Below are 24,064 nucleotides of genomic sequence, written 5' to 3' on the forward strand. Positions count from 1 at the left end.
TTAAGCCAATGTGAGCAGACTGCTTCCACTTTAGCAGCTTTACAAAAACTTTGCTTTGTTTTCTGGAGTCGATATCTTTATTTTGCACAGAATATGTTCATTCTGGGACACGGAGAAAAAAACAGAACAATTTCAGACCTTCTGTCATATCCGTCCATCATTATTACAGAAAAATGCACATTGTTACCATGTGACTTAGTGTGTTTGTGCAGAACAACTCATGACCACGTGGGACTTTTTATTGTATTTATTCACATGTCAAAAGAATCTATCATCAGAGAAGACTACAAGTTAGTAAAAATTATGTTTCCCCCAAATATTAATCATTGTGTCTTCTTACAAACATATAGGTAATGCAACAGTTTCAAAGTACAAAAAAAATCATACGTTACCAGCCATATTAATGTAAAAAAGACCCAGTGTCATCCTTGGAGTGTAACAGTGTTGAGCACTTTTAACTTGTTTCGGCATTGAATCATAAAGATGTGCAGATAATAGTGAGCAGGAGGAGGGTAGGGTGTACATGGGGGACAACAGTTGCCTTTCTATGTGAGAAGTACTTGTTCTTATCCCAGTCTTGACAGTATCAACACTATGAGTTCTGCAAATATGGCCAAAATCTGCTTAATGAATACATTATTTGTGTTGATGGGTAACAGGTGACTCAGAGTGAAAGACCTGTTAATGTCTAAAAAAAAAAAAAATAGGAGAGAAAAACATCAACTTCACAGAAGACTCAAAAAAAATACATCCACTTTCTACAATTTTACAATTGGGAATGCACATTTACAGATAAGACACCCATAGTGGTACAGCGTGAAAAATCCCCCCGGAGAATTTAAAAATTTGTGGAAAAGCCCTTATTTATTATTAGCAAAAATAATTAAGTTGAAAAGTTTGCTCCTCGAAATTTCAATTTGTATTAGCTTTATTAGGTTTCTGACAATAAATGAGTATTATCTTATAAAACTTCATTTCTTCCAGCCTTTCTATTACCTGAAATCAGCTGCTTTAAAAGTGCTGTATTTAATTTATCTTGCTAAGTCTTGCTAAGTAGAGTAGCACACTAATCCTCTGAAACTTCATGCATTTTGTAGTTTGTCCTTGTTGTGTAATGATAAATACTAATGTGTAAATGAAACTGAGTCAAAGGTTTGATTTCCTGGGTCAAGGATGCCTGTTTTCATTGATGAGTGTGGTTTCTTTTATTGTGGTGCCCCCAACAATAGTTTGTGCTGATGCTGCATGATCTTTATCGCCCGGACGCCTATTTGTACAGCACGCAGAGAGGATTTGGCTTGAGGTCACTACTATAGTCCTCCCTCTGATTGGGCAAAATGAGCCCTGCTGTCTTGCATTGACAGCTGATATCACAGTACACAGGTTTTCCTTTTTTGAACGGCTACAGAACATAAGCAGGTCTAAAATAAAAGATGCAAATCACATTGAAAAAGACATCCAACATGTGGTAATTTTTCTCTTTTTTTTCTGACTATCTCTGCTCTAGCTTTTACCACCTAGTATATAAGCACAAAAAGGAGAGAAATGCTCTGAAACTGATGCAAATCCCTCTTCTCTTGAAAGAATCTTGTATAAATGGATCCATAGATGAGGTGTTACGAGGGTTAAAGGCCTTGCAGAGTTGAAATCTCTGAATGTGCAAAAGAAGTACGGCCCTCTGAACCTAAATCAAACTTTTTTTGTCTTTAAGTATCTGTGCATCTGCTAACCTTAGCAGATGCTGTGTGTTTCTATGCAGTAGGTTTCTCAGCAACAGCAGTGTGGCTGCCTTTACACTTTGTCGCTGTCTAAATAGAAAAGTCATCGTCCATCTACAGTAAAAGCATTGACTTGCAGACAATCTAGTAGTCTTTCCCTATGAACTCAAGCCTTGTAAACAAGTACCTATTTCTCCATCATAAATAGCTATAACTCTTTCAATAGAAAAGATGTCTAAAAACTGAAAATGATTTTCATCAAGTAAAAACATTTCCCCATTTTTCTTTTTAAATAAGTACACACTTAGTAAAAAAGTCTCCTCTTTAAACCCTAGTTTTATATTCCATTTTACCTCAAACACTCTGACTTTTTTGTTTATTTTATTATATTTTATTTTATTGAGGGTGCTTTCTGCAGAATTCCACCCTTAAAGGTTTTTCTCTATCCCTGTCGATTTTTCTTTTTCATCCATTTTTGAGCCTGCCTGTGTAAAAGTATGCACTGCTTTGAGTTAGTGGTGTATGCTCTCCCTGATGTTGAATGTGTGAAGGCATGCGTGTGCTTTGTCTCACAGGTTCATACGGTGAGATCATCTGATCTGGCCCTGCTGCTTGCTTTGCTCAGTCGACTCAATGGTCTGGTGTCTTCTATCGTATCCGTCGCCTCCACCTCTGCCTCAGCAGGAGTTTCCATCTCCTCGTTTTCTCCTTCCTCTACCTCTGCATCCTCATCTAGACCTTCCTCTATTCTCTCTGCTTCCACCTCTGGTGGTGGCACCTCCTCAACCTCTTCTTCATGTAACGTCACTTCCCCTGTCCCCGTTGTTTGACTGTAGGAAGGCAGAGTCTCATCGTACACCTTAGAGATGTCCTCCATGGGCAGTACCTCCTCCACCTTCTCCTCCAGTGTCTGGAAGGGTGGAGTCCCTCTGCCAGCCTCCATGCCAACCTCAGCCAGAGGGTAGAGGTGAGTTACAGGTGGAACCTTTTCCTCCTCTAGCAACTTGTAGCCTTTTGCTCTTTGCAAAACGGGAACAGCCAGTGGGGACAGACCTTTTCCTTGTGATGGCAGAGGCGGGGCTGTGCCCTCGCCTTGGGCTGGAGCTGGAGCTGGCTTACGGAAGACAAAGCGGATTTTCTTCAGACCCAAGTGGCTGATCTCCACAAAGTTGAGGAAGAGCGAGACACAGGCCACAGCCAACATGAAGATGATGAAGACAGTCTTCTCCGTTGGGCGAGACACAAAGCAGTCCACCGTGTTGGGGCAGGGCCATCTGCTGCATTTGTACAGTGGCAGGATGCGGAAGCCATAAAGAAAGTACTGCCCTACCACAAAACCCACTTCAAATAGTGTCTTGAAGATAATGTGGCAAATGTAGGTCCTCAGCAGGGTGCCCTCCAGGCGAAACTTCTTGCTGCCTTTGGTGCTGGTCTCCTTAGTTGTGCGGACACTTCCCTGGTCAGGTGCCAGAGGCAGACGCTCCTCGCTCAGTTCCTGTTGCCGGCTAAGCTCTGCCTCCTCTCGCTCCTTACGTTTCTCCTCCATGTGGACATGGTGCACAGCGTGGCCGACGTACACCAGAGACGGCGTGGACACAAAGATGATCTGGAGCACCCACAGGCGTATGTGGGAAATGGGAAAGGCCTCGTCGTAGCACACGTTCTCGCATCCAGGCTGTTGCGTGTTGCAAACATAGTCGGACTGCTCGTCGCCCCACACGAACTCTGCCGCCGTGCCCAGTATGAGGATACGGAAGATGAACAGCACTGTGAGCCACACCCGGCCGATCACCGTGGAGTGCTCGTTGACTTCCTCTAAAATGTTACCCAGAAAGCTCCAGTCACCCATGGTCGGTCCGTAGCACTGCGGAATGAAGGGTGGGGTAGGAATGGACACAGAGGGTGCATTCGCACGGGGAGGATGGGGTAGGGAGGATCCATAGTGGGAGTGGGAAAGAGAGGGCCAAAGGTAAGCAATGCATTAGAGGACAAATCCAACTTTGAAATTCTTGTTCATCAAACATTAGCTGCTAGTAATGGCATGCATTTCAGTTTAAAAACTTAACATACTGAAGCTTCACAAAAGTCTTAACGGCCAACTGAGAACTTTCAGTTCCTATTATAAATAATGACAAGCAATATCAATGAAGTAAACTGATTTGAAGTAAATCTAAAGTTCTTACAAAATCTCTCTGTAGGCCATTAAATTTTACTAAAATGAACACATGAATATGCATTGCCGTCAATAGCTCTCAAAGGCAACATTCTAGTAGAAGCAATGGTAGATTTAGAGATCAGTAGGTAACATAAAGTCCCCTACTAAAGAATAAAAGGCAATCAAATTGGCAACTTGCCACAGCTGCGGCTCCGGCAAAGTTGAGTCCTGTCCCGTTCTCTTGGCACCCGGCAGGGGAGAGTGAACTTTTTTCTGCCCTCTTTCCCACCTAAAGCCCTGTCCTTGTCGCCCCACTGAGCAGATGTAAATGAATCGGCTCTGATGGTTGGTTTTTAGTTTGCCGCAATATTTAAGCTTGGAGCCAGACGGCCTTTATTTTCCGGGCGACGTGTGGGTGACGCAAAAAACAATAGGATCAACAAAGCCAGAGCAGGGATGTATGGAAGCAGGCCTCAAGCTCCCGCACCAACATGGACACTGTCGGGGCACAGAGTCCACAGCAGCTCAGTCACACTCCTACTTTCTTAACCGTCCGATGTTCTGTGTATGGAAACATGGACACAGTAGACACAATTTCAAATGGTGCCTCCAGCAATAGAGCCAACATCAGCTCAGGCAAGGATGAAGGAGAACTTTGTGAATGTGCATCAAGTCCTTTAGACACCCCATAACATAAAACATTAGTCTGGATTAATGCAGTGTTGTGAAAATGTCAGGATACAGGAGTCTCTGGCATTTTATATAGATTTAGCAGTGTTAAATCTATCTATCTATATATATAGTAAACAAAGATAGCATTTTTTATATACATTACACATTGCCAATGGCTGACATTTTAATATGCAGTATGGAATATATGAGAATATATTATAAATTTTTATTTTTATAATTGTTTGTTTTATTTAATATTGATTACTCCTTTTATATATATCCAGAAATATAATGTAGAATAAAGTGAAGTATTAATTAAGTGCTTGACAGTTTCCAATTTATCCTTCATTAGTTTTTTTAAAGTGCTCTTGTTTCCACCCACAATAAAAAAATTGTGTTTATATTCATAATAATAATAATAATAATTAATAAAACAATAAGGATATTTTACAAAATTGAATCAAATGAAATGAACCATGAAACATGCACATCTGTTTAGTGATTAGATTTTTTTTAGAAATAATTTTTATTCATTTATTTATGTATTTTAATCCACACCACAAAATGTTTGTTTGAACAAATCTCAAGTTTTATGTTACTGAAACACAGGAAAACCAAGACTCAAGCCTGTTACCAGCTTCTCAAAAAAGTAAAAAGTAAAAAACCTTTGCTATTTGACTCTCTAATGGTCGCGAGAAATTGCTGAATAACATCATCACTCTTCTACATGCAATTGTAAAGATAAGGTTTTTTTGAGAAACATCAATATGTTTTCTTCTGTCAATGCTCTTTTTGTATTTCCTACTTGCTCCTTTAAGTTCTAAGATAAAGAGTTTTTTTGTGTTTGAATTGTAAATGTACTTATTTTTCTCAAATTGTAGTTTGGTTTACTTCAGTTCAGCTCGGTTTTTAACCTCATGCTTCATTCAGCATCACGAAACAAGTGTGTTAAATACAATTACATATGTTCAAACCACTGTGCACTGTATTGAATTACAGTGGTTTACATTATTTACATTTCAACTCTTTGAACTTTGTGTTCTCTTTGTAGTTACGTTTTTTTCCCACAATGGAAATCCAGAACCATGCCTTCAAATATTTATGCTTACATGACTATAATATAAGCAAGATCATATCCTCACATTACAAAATGTGGGAAAACAAAAATCCTGATTAGTATGAAATCCTGTCAGTAAAACAGCAGCATTTTTATCTGTGCAAAATGTTCACACATTTTATTAAATCCCAAGGTTCATTTAAACAAAGCCAGTGTTTTTCAGTAATGTAAACTGTTGCAAACCTGCACTCACGCCAAATCACTGGTGCACCAATTTAAAGGAATCAACAGAACAATTGTTTGGCAGTGGGAGGCATTTAGAGTTTATTTATATTTAAACAGTTAATTTCCCTTTGCTCAACCAAACATGGAGGTTTCACGAGAACTTTATCGTTGCTGAAACATAAAACATTCAGTAATAGAGTTGCTATTTGCAAATAGCCTGTTTGCTGTTTAATCTTTTTCTATGTATTTCTATGCCCAGCTTTTAAATCAGATGGTTTAAAAATGCATTTGGTGTCATCAGTTCTCACTCCACATGCTATAACGTCAAATGTCACAGCTGTTTAAGGAATGGATGATTAAATATTTTCTTCACTTTGCTCATCGTTCATTTAACTTTCACTGAAATTCAAGCCATGCTGACCTCAATCTGTGGTGGTATCACTGGTGTGCTGAAATTCAAAGTCCATCTCTCAATGTCTACTTTTAGACCTCTTACTTGGTGGCACACTAATGTTTTAAACTTAGCTTTTCAAAATGTATCTCCTAATGCAAAAATAAGAACCTTCTTGTTACAATAAACGTTGTTTTACCCCTACTGGATACATGAAAGCAGTCATTACATATCCTGGAGAAATCACATTTTCTTATATAAAGATTTCCTTTACTAAAAGCTCAAATGTTCACTCCCCTGAAGGCCTGGCATGGCGCATGGGCTCAAAGGCATGTTCAGGGTGTATCCACATAGCTGGGGGACCAGGGGAGTCCCTTTAAAGAGCAGTGTGTTGGTATAGTGGATGCTTGCATGCTAAGCCCCACACTGGCCCAGTGAATGGCGCTGGGATTTCACACAAAGACATGATGTCATGATGCAGGGCGCGGGCTCTATTGAGCACATGCATTGAGGCGTGAGGCCAGATTAGACCTTCGCAGAGTACCAACTGGGCCTTAATCAGGATGCTAACACGCTAGCAAACATATAGTGTGGTGATCTGCCTATGGCGCAGTGGTGCCACGTGATGCTGCCTGAAGGGCCTTTGAGAGTCTGGAAGTAACTTAAATCTTGTTTCTGTACTGAGCTTATCAATATGACGCAGTTTAAGACATTTTTCTGATCTAACAATATGCATTATGTGGTTGAACATACGTTGGCAGCAGCTCGGTTTGATTTGGCCTTCTTGTTACCTCTCACACAATGAACATCTCCCACCACTCCCTGAGGAAAAACAATTTCTTAACCATTCTTACTTGGGCTCAAAAAATATTTTCCTTAAATTCTAACAAGATTGGGAAAAGTCATTCTTTTCATGCCATTTACTTATATCACCCTCGGACAACAATGTAGTTTTTCATTGGGCCTTTGTGTTTCTGGTTGACCTCAGAACTGAATCATAAGTGGCACAGCTAGACTGGTCTGTCATCACTCCAAGGCCCTTAGAAAAACAGCTGAAATCTTAGTCTGACTAATGTACTGAAGGAAAGTCAGACTGGCTCTGCATTTCCACTAATGCAATACAAGTTCAGTAATTTCACTAAAATGAGAGAGATTCCCAAAGTTTAAAAGATTTTATTTCCTCTCAACAGAAGGTTCTGCATAAGAAAACTTCTCTACTCTTGAGTTGCTGATAGTTGCTTTTGAAAACACAAATCTGCATATCTGTATGCTCAGACTTACTGTTTATGAGCATTAGCATATTAACCACAAACAAGGCGCCTCATATAGGCAAGATAAGTAGAGGAACTCATTTAATTTGAACTTTTTCTTGTACTTACTTATGTTATAGGTCCAGGTCAGTTCAAATATTCCTCTATTTGTATAGACGGTTATCTTGTTTTAGAAGAAATAAATGATTTGTAGATTTTTTTTAAATGTCAGTTTTGTAAACAAGGTTGTATTTTGAGAATGAAAGGTTTGTGTATCATTTGTATTGTACTTCCACATCTACATTAATTTCACTTCATGTAATTTTTTTTAAATGCATATGTTGGTCACTTTAGTAGGTATGAAGATTATAAATGGTCAGTTTGAAAAGTAAATCCAATTTTTAAGCAACAAAAGATACTTTCCAAGAAAAACACATTATATCTTGTATTACCTCTCTTTGTTAGTCATATGAACTTCTCTCACGAATCGTCTGGTTTCTGGACTCGCAGACAGAGAAGAAGCAGTCACTGCAGTTTTACAGAGATGGTATCAGCGATGACCCGTAGAGATACAACATGACCTGGGGGGCAGCGCTGCACCCATGACATGGCAGAACAATAAGACCTGAATGGCGTAAGGCTTAGGGCTTGAGACAGGTTCTTGTTTCCAAACACTTGTTTGTTCAGTGTGCAAATATACATACATTTATATTTGAGTAAGTGGGTGTGAGTTTCACCATTTCTCTTTGTGCTGTGGTGACCCTCTAACTCAGCAACTCAGTTTTTCTCTTTGTGATCTTTTTTTTTCATGAGTCGACTGTCTGAACTCCCGTCTTTTCATTTCAATGGAGGCATTAGACCTCAAGAAACCAATCCCTCTAAACAACTGGAGTTCAATGGATGGTGCCTTTTTATCTTCATGGAGGGTAGACCAGTGCTTTTTTATGTAGAAAATCAAACTACCTTTTGACTTTCTGGCACAGAATATCAACTTTTGGGGGGGGGGGTCTCTTAATTTTATGCTCTACCTGTGTCCTTTGGTCGCAAAAAATATGCAGTAAAAAAATGTGATAAGAAAAATATATGAGCAAAGAAATTCTCCTAGAAAAATCAACATAGGAACATTCTGAGTCAACATATTTTTTTAACATTTTTAATTTTGGTTTTTACCGCACACAAAAAAATATTTATGATAATCCACAATACTCAAATGTTAATTTTAGCAATAAAAATTTCTGACATTAAAAAACACACACAAAAAGAAATCCAACTGGGAATAATCCAGCTGTAAATTTGTTTTTACATATATTTTTTTTGTCCACAATTGTTAAAATATGTATTTATACAGGATGTATACAGGATGTATATGATGTATATAATGTATGTGAACTGGTAAATGTACAACATACATCTGTATGTTGTTCACTTTGAGGAAACCAAACCTTAAGATTGTATTAAAAAATATGTTTTTAACGGGGCTACCTGACTGTGTGGTCTTGGTTCTTACTTCATTAGTCTAGGAAAAGAGTGAGAAGATCAAGCAGTCTAAAAGATTAACTTTACATCAATCAATCACACTTTTCAAATCATTTTTGTGCAGTGTGCATCTCTCAAGTCGACTGCTTTAGAGCATAAACACATACACTCTCTTATTTCCCCTTCAACATCTGGTCCCAAACCACAGCATTGTTTTTCTGTGGCCTGAGCTCCTGACACCATTGTGTTTGTGAGGTCAGATTTGTTGAATTTGGACCAGGCCGCTGTCCTTCATGTGCTCAACTGCACACAAAGACAACGGCCTCTCGGGAAAGGGTCATTAAGACCCTGCAAGTGTGTAACCAGGCCTTTCAAACACATTTTACTACAGGAACTGCCAAACAGAAACACAACTCCTTGTAAAAATGTGGGTATCTGCAGCAATAAAATACGTCATTCGAAAGAAAAAGTGCTGCTCAAAAATTCTACGTTTTTCCTTTGGTAAATATTTTTGCCGGTTATTGTTTGAATGTTTACTGGAGAGTAAAATACAGATCGATTGTTGTCAAGATTACAAGAGGGAGTTGTGTATTTAAATGGTGAGAAGGTTGAGTTGCTTTGACTCACTACCTGAATTTATGCTTAAGGTTTCCCCTCCCATGTCCGGTTATAACACCAGCTCATACCTCCCCCCTGTGTCTGAAAGAGGACTTGCTGACACTGCTGTCTTATACTCTGAATTTTTTTTTTTTTTTTTTTTTACTTAGAGATTCTGAGAAAGTTTTTATCTTTTTAAGACTCACACTACCTCTAGATTTTTCTTGTCCTTCAAAGCACAGTGTGGTGTAAAGTAGATATGAGTATATTATCTGTTTCAAAGTATACCAAGCATTTTGAAAGTCACATTTTTAAAGAGAACAAAAGATTTAAACTACACTTTATCAATATAATAAACTGATTTAATGTGAAGTCAGAAAGTGACATAAGTTTTATCCATCTGTATCAAACTCTTTAATCACAAAAACATGAACAATGATGTGGAAACTAAACCATCCTTTATACCTCTAAAGACACATCTATATTCGAAAGTAATAATTGTGGTTATACTGGGGGGGTTACTATAGCAAAATTAGACTGGAAATTAAATTATGTTATATATATATATATTTTTTTACCCCTCCAGGGGGTCTTTTTGTGGGCTCTAGTGTCCCTTTTTACGAAAGTAGGCTGACAGGAATGGGGAAGGAGAGGAGGGAAGACATGCGGCAAATGTCACCGGGTCCGGGAGTCGAACCCGCGACAGCCGCGTCGAGGACTCAAGGCCTCCAAATACGGGTTGCGCTAACCCCTACGCCACCACGGCACACCCATGTTATATATTTTTGTTGAAGATTTTTATTTAACTATGCTGATACATTTATTCATTTTCTTGCCTTTCGCAAAAATCATACAACCACTTTCATGTCTTTTTAAAACTCGCAGATGTTCAAATATTCTTGATAGTCAAATAGTCTGCAGTATTGAGATGCTTTTTGTTTCAAGTCCAACAGAAAAAAATCCCCCCTCAAAAACTAAATGGACAAAGAACAGAGACAACAACATAATTTAAATTGGTTATGATTTCCCTTTTTCTCTGGTTTTGAATGTGTGAACGTTCATTAGTTCACCCCATCAAATGTTCACCTCTCAGTTTTGACAGTTATGCTGTTATCTATTTAACATTTTTCTCTCTGTGTTGGATTTGTGTTTTCAACCTGCTGAGCATCATAAAAAAAAATCTACAATTAAGACATTAATAGACAAGCGCAAATTTGAATAATAGTCAAAAAAGAATTTCTATTGTGCATACCTGCAGTAAAACAGTTTTTACCAATAAAGATGAGAACAGTTCTGTTTACAAACACTAACATATAAGTTTGGGAGATCTAATTCTTTAAAATTATTGGTTAGCATCTTGAGCAAAATCAAAGTAATGTTATCTAATCTATAGTCACAATATACAGTAACTTTTAAAAAAAAAAGTCCAAAAAGAAGATAGAACTCATACAATATACTAGGGTAACATAAAATAGAAAAATAATATTAATTTTATACCCAAGTTGATATCCTACAGAGCTGCATAGGTTGCTCTAATATCCAAAGTTTTTATGCCAGAGTTTATTGTAATTACTGATAAAATATTAGTGAACTTGTAGGTGCTAAAGTGTCACCAAGGAGTTTTCTCTTGAACTGTTTCCACTTTCCCAGAATTATTTTCCTACACGTCGAGTCATTATAGAGGATTATGCTTTGGACAAACCAGTAGCCAGTTTTTAAATCAGTGGGTCATGCGTCACAAAGCCAGCAGCTCTGTGCACTTTGGCAAGTCCGTCCCTATGAGAAAAAGAGAGACGGTGTGAGAGACGAGGCAGGAATTGTTCTCACCAGTTAAAGAGGAAGTGGAAAGGCAGCTTCCTTTCAGTACGCTGGGAGGGAGAGGAGAGTCGATGCTCACACAATGGAGGACTGGTGGGAGGAGGGTAGACAGGAGGCATTAACAGAGGAAGGATATAAGTGCCATGTGTGACTGGATTTAAAGACCTGAAAGACAGATATTGTAGTTTAAGATGAATGTTTAGGAGTTCACGTGACACAGGACAATCTTAAAAAGCTATATTTTATTTTTCTGCAGGTCTTATTAGGAGCATAACTTTCCCACAGCCTGACCACAACCTCTCAGCGATGAAAGATTCCCTGAATGACCCTCACAAGCAAACAGTGACCCAGTCTAATGACAAATATGCCAGATTGCAAGCTATGAAAATGGTTTACATATTGTTATACCATTTTAATAGGTACAACTTTCATTGGAATAAATATTTCTATATTTTTGAATGTTCTATTTCACCTCTCAGTTGAGGAAATTATAAATACCACTGTCTTCAAAAACTTACACCAACTTAAAATGCAATATGTTCTCAAGATCTTGATTTCTTCTAAAAATGTTTAGATTTCCACATTTTAACATACTAAGCATTTCTAAATTTTCAGACGTCTTAGAGAAGAACATATAATAACAAAAATATACAACATTTTTCTGAAAAACAGCAACAGCAAAAACTTTGGGCAAACAGCAGAACTGTAAAAAGAAAAAGATTAGCCCTGAAAGTGCCTTTCAAAAATAACAGATGTTTAGTGCATCAGATAAAACAAGAAAGGTTTTTGCCCTTAATTTAACAATCAAAGAGTTTTGAGCAAATAAAACTTTCCATCTATACAAGAACAGTCAGTAACTCCTATTTCTTGCTCTGTTCTTAGATTTATTTAAACTCTTTACTTAAAGCAGGCTGATCAAATAGCAACAAGTGTCAATGAAGATTTTAAAAACTCATTTTGACTGCATTTTTAAAATTTTGTTTTAATACCTATTTAAGTACAAGAATATTTTATCCTTTATCCAATAAAATTGTGTAGATTGATCCAAAGACAGACTGAAAGTCTTATCAACAAGGACTGATCAGAATCAAAAATAGTTAATGCTGCGGCACATATCCTTATGTTTCCATTAGTTTCTATTTGTTTAACATCACATATTAATAACATTTGCCTCTGTTTGATTCTGGGCAGGTAAAATAGCTTAGAGTAAAAGAAAAAAAACAACAATATGGACAATCTAAGATTCTTACACCTGAAATAAGGTAAAACTGCTGTAGAGGAAAATGTTTGTCAAACTGAGGAAATCTTTACCTGTGTACCCTGAATTTACGATATTGTGTTTAAGATTCAGCAGAAAGTTGCATATTTAAGTTTTAAGAAAAGGAGTCAAATGAGGACAAAAACAATGAATCAAAGTATTTGATGGGTTTCTGATAAGCGCAATGCATCAGGAAAACTGTGGGTGTGCATATCACGGAGGTCAGGAAGCACTGCCTGAAGGCCTGGAGGCCATTTTCAAAGGAGGGTAACACCCTCTGGCTTTATCAGGGGCAGCATGGCTAGACAAAGGATGATTTCATACCCTCAGGTCCGTTCAGTCAACCTGCTGTTGAGTACAATCTAATCTACGGATAGGAGTGCCGGTGCACACGGCCAAGCATCCTCTAAAAAACACCCGTAAGTTTCTCACATATATCCACTTAGTTACTTAACACTGAGTCCTCAAACAATAACCAGTGCAGTTAGGAAGTTATAAAACACTGATATACTGTAGTAAAGTGTAAAAACTAGACATTGAAAAAGAGGTAGAGATTGAACATTAACTCAGTGATGAGTCAGTAAAAATGTAAAAAATAAAAACAAGGTAATTGTTTTTATTTTTACATGGTTGAAATTTCATTAGTTATTTTCACTACAAGCTGAAAAATTCACATTTCACAGTGATAAAATTTTAATTGTTTTTTTTCCCCTCTTCAAATCTTAATTTTTACTAAAAGATTGAAAGTAAGATTGTGTTACTGCAAAAAAGAATCCTTTATTCACAGTAGAACGGTTATGTGATTACATATGAAAACATTTTGTTGAAGAAAGCTTATTCCGCTTACTGAACTAAAAATAAATTTAGCCCAGCAGGACTAACAGACATTGTTTGACCTGCCTTTTGTCCTTTTCACTTCTGCTGCACAGTTCTTTCATTCACAGCTTGTTTTTAAAACTATATTATGAGCATGAATCCATACATGTAAATGTAAACCATACAGTCAGAACAAAGTCAATCTGTTCACACTGGCCTGCACACACTCACACAGCACCCGTCTGTCCTCGTCTCAGTTCCAGGCTGCCCTGGATGAGGGCTCTGGTAGATATCTGTCTTCCTGCATTTGTTAGGCTACTTCACCTCCTACACACTGAGGAGCTTGTGGCACCATGGCATTGGTTGGTGGCATTAAGAATACATGCTTACCCTTAACACTCTCCATATCTTGATAACCTTGTTCTGGGCAGGGTGGAGGAGGAACTGACAAGGTCCACAGCATGAATGTTGTTTGCTTTCATTCAGCTTTCAATAATCTAATGAAAACGTCTGGAGTAAAACAAATTTAAGACTCTCTGACACCATGTATCTGGAGCCAAAAGGCGCCTGTAAGGAAAGCTATTTTCCATCTTCACCGTCACAGATTGTGTCAAAAACACGAACTAAATTCAGCTGCTGATGTTGCCATGAATGTCATAGGTTTCAGATGGTTTCCATGTATGATGCTGCAGTGCATGTGTGTTTATTTAATCCTTCTCTATGCATTCAGACTAATCTTATCTAAAGATTCATGTTATTTATAAGTTTATGAGAGTAAATGTTGCAGTCATTTCATTCTCAGTGCTTTGCAGTTACTGGGTTTAGTAAAAATCACAACTAAGAAGTAATTTTGTAAATGTAAAATTTTGAATATATTTACATTTTTTGTATTTGGAATATAATACTTGATGCTTTGTGTTTTGATCCCATCCTGAAGTTAATTCTAAACATAAAATGAATCAAATAGCTTTCCAGGATTAGAAATGTATAGCTGAGTATTATCTGTATAATAATAAATATGTATTTTATGATGCTTTGTAATATTACTTAAACAAAAGTATCTATGCAAGAAAGGAGCCCTGAGGAATTCCATGATAAACCCTGGGTCATTAAGCTTTTCTCTTGTTTCTCTGTCAGTAGATGCTTGCCACTTGTCACTTTATTTCCATAATATTTTTGAATTTGTTAAACCACAAAATTCAACTGTTTCACTTGTAAAATTGACCTATTTCAACACTAAAGTAAGCACTGTTTTGCAGGCTTATATTAATAGTTATTCTTGTAAAAATAATTGTTTTTAAATAGTGCATTACAAGGTGAATCCATATTTTTTCCTTTTACTATTAAGACCATTCACTTTTTTTTCAAAATGAACTGGGGAAGCTTTTCACATTGATACTTGTTAAGGAAGGACTTATATAGAGAATATCAAAGCTAAATGAAGTGGTTAAATCTTTTACAATACTCATAATTCCATATTCCTTTGACTGTGTTTCTCACCATTTCCAGGCCTATTCCTAGAGGAACAAATTTTCCAGTCAACCCCCTTCCCATTTTGTTTTTCATGTTAAAAAAGCAATAAAGTAGAAACTTTATTGGAAAAATAATAAAAACATAAATTATTTTGTTCATGTTTATGTTTGAGGCTGCCCTGGATGAGGGCTCTGTCTGTCTTCCTGCATTTGTTAGGCTACTTCACCTCCACAACTGCACACTGAGGAGGTGTGTAGTCCTCCTCCATCAATCTTTACTAATTAGGGAAATAGAAATAAAAGTTGGGATGTAATCCTTTACAAACCATAAAGTTAATGTAAAGAAAGTTGATACTTTTTGTATTGATCATTTGGAATGAAAGTTTCAATTTTCATACTAATACTATAGAAGTAGAAGTAGTAATATTTTCCCTTTTATATTTTACCTTCTTCAGTGTCACATAACTCAGCAGTACATTCTTCTGTGTAATGTTATGTGTGCTTTTTCTCTCACTTTGGTTTACTGTTGAAGGGATTCTGACTGTGACACAGCAGATGCATCACTTTTTGTTGAACTCTGCAGTAACTAAACATGAATACTTGCTGTGTTTTTTACATAGTGACTCTGGTCAGAGCTCTGTTGCTAAGCTGTTGTTGCCCTGAGGACATCATGACTTGCCTGAAATACTGTCTGCCTCAATGTCTTCTTTGTTGACTCTTTGTAATCATTTGCTTGTTATTAAAGGTTTTTTTCCTCATACTGAGCAAATAATACTGCAGATTATTAGTTCTTTACCAAGTTTCCTTACACAGGTTAAAGGTAATTTAAAACTCCCCTCAAGATTTAGATGGTTATGCACATTTAGTTAGATACTTGAAAATAAGTTTGAAGTGTAACTAATATGATATAATGGTGACAACTTTGGTGCTTTTTATTAATTTGCCTTCTCTAGTCAGAGCTGGCACTAAGCTACTGATATATGAACCGCCATTAAGAAATCACATTCAGGTTTTTAACTCTTCGCTCTTAACTCTTCTGCTGCAGAAAAACTAAAAAACAATGCACTGAGATGATGCAAAGGAACGACAGATTGTGTCACATCATTGAACGATATTCTACTTCCAAAATCAATTCTGATGATCAGCACAATAGATCAAACTGAGAAAGATTACATTTATCTGGAGCTAGCAACAGCTGCTACATCCTTACAAAACCTGATCTATGCCTACAGGGATGTTAGATCCAGAAGAAGTTAATCTTAGAGGAAACCTTGGGAAAAAATTCTAGAAAGAAGTGAGTTCACATGCAAATTATATACGTTATAAATCCATATAAATATTACGCAGCACGTGTTTAATAACTGGCAGAAGTTAAGGGTCCAAACTCTTGATCAGAAGACTAAGAGGGTTTTGTCATGAGATCCTTACCACTCTGTTACTCAGCTATTTTTACCTCACAAAGCATTTCTGTGATTCATGTTTAAAGGCACAGTTGTTGTGTGGGTGAATTTAGACTTTCAGACCCCTGATCAGGCCATGACACTGGCAGCGAGCAACAAAATGAGTCACCCAGAAAGATAGTAAATGCTCCAAGTCTTTGATGACTTCATCATCACTAATCTGATCATATAGAAAAATACAAAATAATTTAGCTAAAGGTTCCCAAACTGATTTTAATAGTGATTTTTAAGTTGGTACCTGCTGTAGATATAAATAAACTAAGCCTTTTATGAATGTCTTGGATTGTGAAAGAATCCAAAAAAAACACAGGCATGTAAAGAAAGTGCAAAGCCCTTGACAAGATCATCCACACTATATATAGAAGTTGTTTAAAACTCAGTTTTATTTGTGAAACCTTTATTATGTCTGTGAATGTTACAAAACGGAAGAGTGATTTGCTTTTTTTGGCTTGTGTATCTCCTTAAATCAGGTCCAGTTTGTGCTTTTCAGTCAGGAGGAATCCCCAACAGGATCCTCTTAAATTTCCACAAATGCATCCAAGGTTTACAAATCAAAACTGTGCTTTTAATACTGTATTGAGTCAAGGATCATTTTAAATGAGTTTCATAAATGATCCTGTTATTTTTTTCTTTTATTTGACCTGATCTGATCAAGATTGCAAAACGAAACAAATTATAAATTGGTTTAATTTATAGTTAAATTAAACTATAAATTAAAATATAATTAAATTTGTATTTTTTACAAACAAATTTTATTTTGTTTGTATAAAAACAAAATAACATTTTTACAAGAATGTGTTTTAAATGATTTGCGTCTAGTGTAGGGTGATGCACTTTGCACAGTTCAGGGCAGTATGGATGCTCTCCACCAGGATTAATGTCAAGTTACTTGTTGGCTATTAATGATACATTTAAAAAATATTTTATGTATTTTAATTTACTGTAGAATTTGCACAGGAATAAAATTACACATACACTGCCTGGCCAAAAAAAAAGTCGCCACCTGGATTTAACTAACCAAATGGGTACAAGCAGAATGTAACAATGTTATCTGTCATTCTGGTACCCATTATTAAAGACAAAGCGGGTAAGATTAGCTCCTTGGAGAATTACCGACCCATAGCTTTAGCTAGTAGTTTGTCGAAAGTTTTTGAAAGAGTCCTTCTAAATAGGCTGGAAGAGTTTCTCTTGACCTCTGATAATCAATTCGGTTTTAAACCCAAACATGGAACAGACATGTGTATTCTTGTGCTACAGGAGATTTTAGATTTGTATAATTTGCGCAACACCACAGTATTTATGTGTTTTATTGATGCTTCTAAAGCATTTGATCGAGTGAATCATCAAAAATTGTTCTGCAAGTTAGAAAGCAGAGGTGTACCCAAATATCTAATTAGAATAATGGTCTATTGGTATGGTCATCAACTACTGTATGTCAAATGGGGTAACTCATTGTCTGACTCGTTTAATGTTGGTAACGGAGTAAGGCAGGGAAGTGTATTGTCCCCTTACCTTTTTAACATTTATATGGATGAACTATCAAAGCGCCTGAATTGTTGTAAAACAGGCTGTGTAGTTGGTGACCGCACAATCAATCACATAATGTATGCGGATGATTTGGTAATCTTATGCCCATATAGTGCTGGCCTTCAACAATTACTAAGGGTCTGCTCCCAATATGGATGTGATTTTGATGTCAAATATAACGCTAAGAAAAGCAATGTCATGATTGTTAGAAGTAGAGCAGATAAGCATCTGATAACCCCTGACTTCTCTTTATCTGGCATTGTCCTCAATATATGCAATGAAATTAAATATCTGGGACATTACATAACTGATGACCTATCTGATGATCGTGACATTTGTAGGCAGTATTGCATGATGTATGCACAGGCTAATATTTTGATTAGAAAGTTTGGTATGTGTTCATCCTCTGTGAAGGTAGCTCTTTTTAAAGTTTTTTGTACTTCATTTTACACAGCCCATCTATGGCGAAGATATAAAAAAAGTAGCCTGCACAAACTTTATGTGGCATACAATGATGGCCTGAGGCTCCTACTCAAAGTGCCTAGATGGAGCAGTGCCAGCCACATGTTTGCACATAACGCTGTTCCCACATGTGCAGCTGCGCTCAGGAATCTCATGTATAAATGTATGTGTAGATTACCCGTATCATACAATAATATAATAGGCATTTTAGTAAACCCTGTTTTTAGTACAGCGAGATTTTTCTCAAGATTGTGGAAACATTGGCGTCATCATTTATTTGTGGCTCAGTGACTGTCATGTTTCTTTTTGTTTTTTTTCTTTTCTTTTTGTTTTACTATGGACCTCTTTTGTGTCTGAAATAAAGATTGATTGATTGATTGACAAGCCTCCTATTGGATAAGTACTGCATAGGCGATTATCTTTCAGCTGGCAACAAGTTATTTAACCCCAGCTGATGCAATGAGTAACTCCTCATTTCTTAAACAACCATGGCAAAAGACACATCCTGTGGTCGTGGAAAAGACATTAGTCTGTTTAAGAAAGGTCAAATCATTGGCATGCATCAAGCAGAGAAAACATCTAAGGAGATTGCAGCAACTACTAGAATTGGGTTAAGAACTGTCCAACGCATCATTAAAAACTGGAAGGATGGTGGGGAACCATCGTCTTCCAGAAAGAAATGTGGTCGGAAAAAAATCCTGAATGATCGTGATCGGCGATTACTTAAACGTTTGGTCAAATCAAATAGAAGAAAAACAACAGCAGAACTCAGGAGTATGTTTAATTGTGAACGCAAAAGCATTTCCACACGCACAATGCGAAGGGAACTCAAGGGGTTGGGATTGAACAGCTGTGTAGCCGTAAGAAAACCTCTAATCGGTAAGGCTAACCAGAAAAAAAGGCTTCAGTTTGCTAGGGAGCATAAAGATTGGACTCTGGAGGAATGGAAGAGGGTCATGTGGTCTGATGAGTCCAGATTTACCCTGTTCCAGAGTGATGGGCGCATCAGGGTAAGAAGAGAGGCAGGTGAAGTGATGCACCCATCATGCCTAGTGCCTACTGTACAAGCCTGTGGGGGCAGTGCTATGATCTGGGGTTGCTGCAGTTGGTCAAGTCTAGGTTCAGCAACATTGTGTGCCCAAAGAATGAGGTCAGCTGACTACCTGAATATACTGAATGACCAGGTTATTCCATCAATGGATTTTGTCTTCCCAAATGGAACGGGCATATTCCAAGATGACAATGCCAGGATTCATAGGGCTCACATTGTGAAAGAGTGGTTCAGGGAGCATGAGACATCTTTTTCACACATGGATTGGCCACCACAGAGTCCAGACCTTAACCCCATTGAGAATCTTTGGGATGTGCTGGAGAAGGCTTTGCGCAGTGGTCAGACTCTCCCATCATCAATACAAGATCTTGGTGAAAGATTAATGCAACACTGGATGGAAATAAATCTTGTGACACTGCAGAAGCTTATTGAAACAATGCCACAGCGAATGTGGGCAGTCCAATACATCAGAGACAACTGTGGGGTTTGCTAAATTACCTAAACAAGAGGAGAAGATAAGGATGAATTCACCCAAGTAACAATTGTCAAACCCCCTCTAAATCCAGAGCCAAAACCATGAACTTTGACCTAGACTGCATGCATGCCCTCACAACAAAATTACATTCATATGAATGAACATCAGCCTTCAGCAAGGAGGAATTAAAGCTAAAAATAAAAAATAAAACAATTGAATATTCATTGCGACATCTCTGTGTCACCAGACTGTGGAAACTGATCAGAGGCTGAGATTCACAGTGGTTATGTCAAATAGATAACTATATAAAAAGCAGGACAGATAATGAGGAATAGTGCTTTCACTTAAAGAGTCTTAAGATTCCCCAACTTGAGGCGATGGTTTCAGATCAGGATTTTCCAGGGACAAGCAGATGAACAAAGCAGGTATAGTCCTTCCACTAAAATCTCATGACTGACTTGCTTGTAACACAAATATCAGTTGCATCACATGGTTTTGCTGTGCTGAAACATGTCTCATTTGTAGAAGAACAACTTCTAAGTGGATGAAGACAAAGCAGAAGTGTAAAACTCAAGGAACACACAGTCACTTGGAGCACTCTGGACATTTACTCCGAGGCGGAATTGCCATTGATCTCCGAAAACAATTCCACTTCCTCCCCGTCTGCTGGAGAATGCTTCCCAGCAAAAAATAGAGCACCAGGGATGTGAGATGGAAAAGCGGTAGATGGGAGAGGAAGAGGAGGAGATGGAGGAGGAGGAAGAGAGGAAGAAGGGAGGTCCGAGTGGGGGGGGCAGGGAGGAGGGGGACACACACTCTCTCTTGTGATGTCCCAGCTATTCTTCTGGTGTGGACAAATAAGTCAACGCTCAGATGCCACTGCTAAAACCAGTTCCTCGTGATGTTTCTTAGAAGAAGGTAGCCTCACTTACAGCTCTGCACTCTTCAACTTCACCAAGAAGTCAAGAAGGACTTGATCTCCTCTCGTCAGTAGACGGATAAGGACCTTCTACCTGAGAGGAAGTCAAGACAAGCAGACCCGAAGGTAAGTTTGTCTATAAATGTGATGGATCTCCATTTTGCGAAGCTGTAGAGACCGGGGGACTCTCAGACATTGCTGCCAGATTGCGATGGAGTTTGTGAGGTCGGGGATGATTTGTTGATGGAGGCCTGGGGTTTGTTAGAGTCGCTGTCCTCCCTGGCAGGTACAGTTTTCGACCTGATTGCTCTCTTCTGTCTTTATAACTCTCGACAAAAGACTCAAAGAGTCAAACAAAAAGCAGCAATGGGACATTTAAACCGAGAGCCACCAGTGATGTTTACTTAGCAAATGATAGATTTGAGAAACATTTTGTCAGGATTGTCTCATGATTTGACAGCCGAAAATGAAATTTAGTGCTTTCACATTGCTTTTGATTCATGACATGGCAAATAATGGTAAAAGATTACTACTATTACTACTAGTACATGAGTAAATTGACATTTCTAACTTAATACTTCTACGTTGGGTTTCTAGCTCAGTTTTATTTAACTTTTATTGATTGAGATTTTTTAGTTTGAATTAAATTTTATCTGAAATCATTTAATCTGTTTTATTCCATTTTCCTTCTCGACTTGAAATAGTTTATTTACTGCTTCTATTTGTCTTGTTTTATTGGAATAAAACAAATAAATGAACATTTATTTGTTTTATTCCTCTTTTTATTATTTATGAAATTAGTTTTAACAATTTTATCACAATTATAGAACATTTACTTGTTTTTAAGGTTGTTATATCTACCTCTAATGTCTCCATATTATCATTAACTTCCCAATTTCACCTCAATTAATTACACATTTCGTTATTCCCCCGGGATTTCCTTTTGTTTATTTCATTATGCTTTCAAGATTTCTTGTTTCTGTTTGTCATTTATTTTAATTGTACTTTTAAAAAAAAAGCGCAATTAAATGTGATGACCTGATCAACCTACATCTATAAATACAGATTGATTGATTTATTAAAAAGAAAATCTTCGTATCTCTCAACAAAAATAATCTCTGATTTTATTCTTGTTACATGAACAAACATAAGATAATCAGCGTAAGTGTTGATTTATAGAAAACGATAAACAGTTTATTATATATATTCAAAATAAAAAAAATTTACATTCTTCATTACATCAGCATAAAGGATTCAATATGTTCAATATAAAATTAAAGGGATTAATTATTAAAATTACCTTTAGTCAATATTTTATAAATCTGCAATTTTATTTCCTCCACAAATTTCTGTAGTTAAACAGAGAGAAGAACTTTAATGAAGGAATTGCAGGGGATTCTGCAGTTTAGCAAAAGTATTAACATCACAAAATAAAGTGTTTTACTCCAAAATACATTCAGGGAAATCTTCAACTAACAACTTGCTTAATTTGAAATTTTCAGCTATTGTGAACAAAATGTTTTTTAAGAATCAAAACTTTATGTACCATAAATATTTTTTTGCTGTGGTTCACATGTCAATATTTTTGTCCCGTTTTACATTGAATATCTTTAACTTGTTTATATGTTGCAATGTTTGCAGCACCATTTCCCGGTGAAGATGCGAAATAATCCAAGAGTATCTATGAAACACATCAGCTTAAAAAGCAGATATTTAACAGAATAAAAGTCATGGTAATTATCAATTTTATCATAAAGAGTTGCAGCATTACACTCATTTAGAGATGTGGGTCACTGAGCTGGAAAGGTATTTAATATTTTCATTTGAAAACCAAATTGTAACATACAAAAAAAGGGTAAACTACAATGAATAATTTTGCTTTAATGAACCTTACAGATGAATACAGGCTAAATACTAACGCAACGTATAAAGCATATGGGCTTAGACTTGGATATTTTAATTTTATTGATGTAATGACCTGGTGCATCGTATTTAAACTGAATGTGTAACAGAAGATGTTTATGTATCATCACTCTGGTTGAAACACATCAAGTAATCATGTGGTCCGTGGTCAATTTTAATCTTGGTGAGACTCAAATGTTTCTACTTTTTTAAAGCTTACACTGGAACCGCTAAGACTAAAACACCAGCGTAAAACCCCCTCTGTCAGTGCAGTACAGATATAAAGAATATTAAAAAAACAGGGAAGATTTGTGTAAATGTACCTTATGGCTGGTGAACTAATACAAATTGTGTTCATTGCCAGGGATGAATGTTTTATATCCGACTACAGTGAAACAGATAAAAATGGATGAAATTGTGCCAAACATTTAATTCGTTCCCCCTCCACAAATAGCAGCTACAAAGAAATTTCTTTTGGGAGCGAGTTCATCCAAATGTCCCGCACATTAAACACCTCTCAGCTGTCTGCTCTAAATGTTCCAGTGTATTGCCATAAACAGCCAAACAATAGATCATAACGAGGCCGTGGCTTTGTGTAAAGCGGTGGGCAGACGAACAGCCGTAGAGCCATGTAAGGTAGCAGGCAGCATGTTGGCCCACTAGCTTCTGCTGGCCTGACTGATGTATGGCAGCCTGGATGCTTGCTGGATGTGTGGAGGGTAGCAACAGGTGACTCACATTAGAGGGATCCGGTCTCCCCCTCATTCTGCGTTAGATCAACTTTCTAGGTCACTCAATCCCCAACTCCCTGCTTCACCAAGTCAATACAAGCTAAACTTAAACATGCTCATTGTTGACTGTAATCCTCCAGAGAAGGATATACACGCCACCCTGCAGCCCAGCATCCAGACAGCTGCTGCACTTTTAAAACTGAGCAAGTGTTAAAACTGTGCTTTAAATATAGAACTACGGGACTTGACGCATGTGCTACATGCAACTTTGACAAAAACCAAATTGAACATATTTTGTAAACAAAACTAAAAAAAGAATGATGTCAGTCCCTCAAAAAAAAACAATGTCTTAGTCTGAAAATGACAGTCTTGTAATGTTAAAAGCAGAATCAGCCAGAACCCAAAACACAGCCACAACAAGAGGATGTTTCACCAAAAGTAATTGGTGTGGAAGGGTGTGGTACACTGATTGAGTCAGGGATGGGGGATCCACAGGCGTCAGGAGTCCAGCCGGGGGAGGGTAGGGTAAATGGACAAGGGGAGGTCTGGGGGGGCAAACAGACGACAAGGACAAAATCCACCAACCAGAGGCTGAGTCGTGAAACGGTCCAGGGTCATGCATGGGAGGGTCT

The 24,064-nt window shown here is 37.4% G+C and overlaps 3 protein-coding genes across 4 annotated transcripts in view; 2 read left to right on the forward strand and 1 right to left on the reverse strand.

Annotated features, from left to right (window-relative positions):
• LOC102216392 (poliovirus receptor homolog) overlaps positions 1-2,633 on the forward strand; it is a 53,857-nt gene extending 51,224 nt beyond the window's left edge. The window contains exon 8 of the transcript XR_002753039.1: positions 2,555-2,633. The gene's annotated coding sequence lies outside the window, so the exon portion shown is untranslated. The remainder of the gene's footprint in view (positions 1-2,554) is intronic.
• Positions 122-8,661, reverse strand: gja8 (gap junction protein alpha 8). The gene has a single exon (XM_023336630.1). The coding sequence runs from the start codon at positions 3,565-3,567 to the stop codon at positions 2,296-2,298; it is 1,272 nt and encodes a 423-aa protein (XP_023192398.1). The 5' UTR covers positions 3,568-8,661; the 3' UTR covers positions 122-2,295.
• The window catches only part of LOC102216648 (gap junction alpha-5 protein), a 31,482-nt gene continuing 10,021 nt past the window's right edge, over positions 2,604-24,064 (forward strand). The window contains exon 1 of one of the 2 annotated variants that reach the window (XM_023336633.1): positions 2,604-2,685. The gene's annotated coding sequence lies outside the window, so the exon portion shown is untranslated. Of the gene's footprint in view, positions 2,686-20,741; positions 20,926-24,064 lie in introns of those variants that run through there. The other variant, XM_023336632.1, reaches the window with a different exon arrangement.

Source organism: Xiphophorus maculatus, chromosome 7, assembly GCF_002775205.1.
Source record: "Xiphophorus maculatus strain JP 163 A chromosome 7, X_maculatus-5.0-male, whole genome shotgun sequence".
In the NCBI taxonomy this organism is placed as follows: Eukaryota; Metazoa; Chordata; class Actinopteri; order Cyprinodontiformes; family Poeciliidae; genus Xiphophorus; species Xiphophorus maculatus.

Coding starts and splice junctions, on each gene's coding strand:
- gja8 (XM_023336630.1), bottom strand. CDS start 3,567: ATGGGTGACTGGAGCTTTCTGGGTAACATTTTAGAGGAAGTCAACGAG.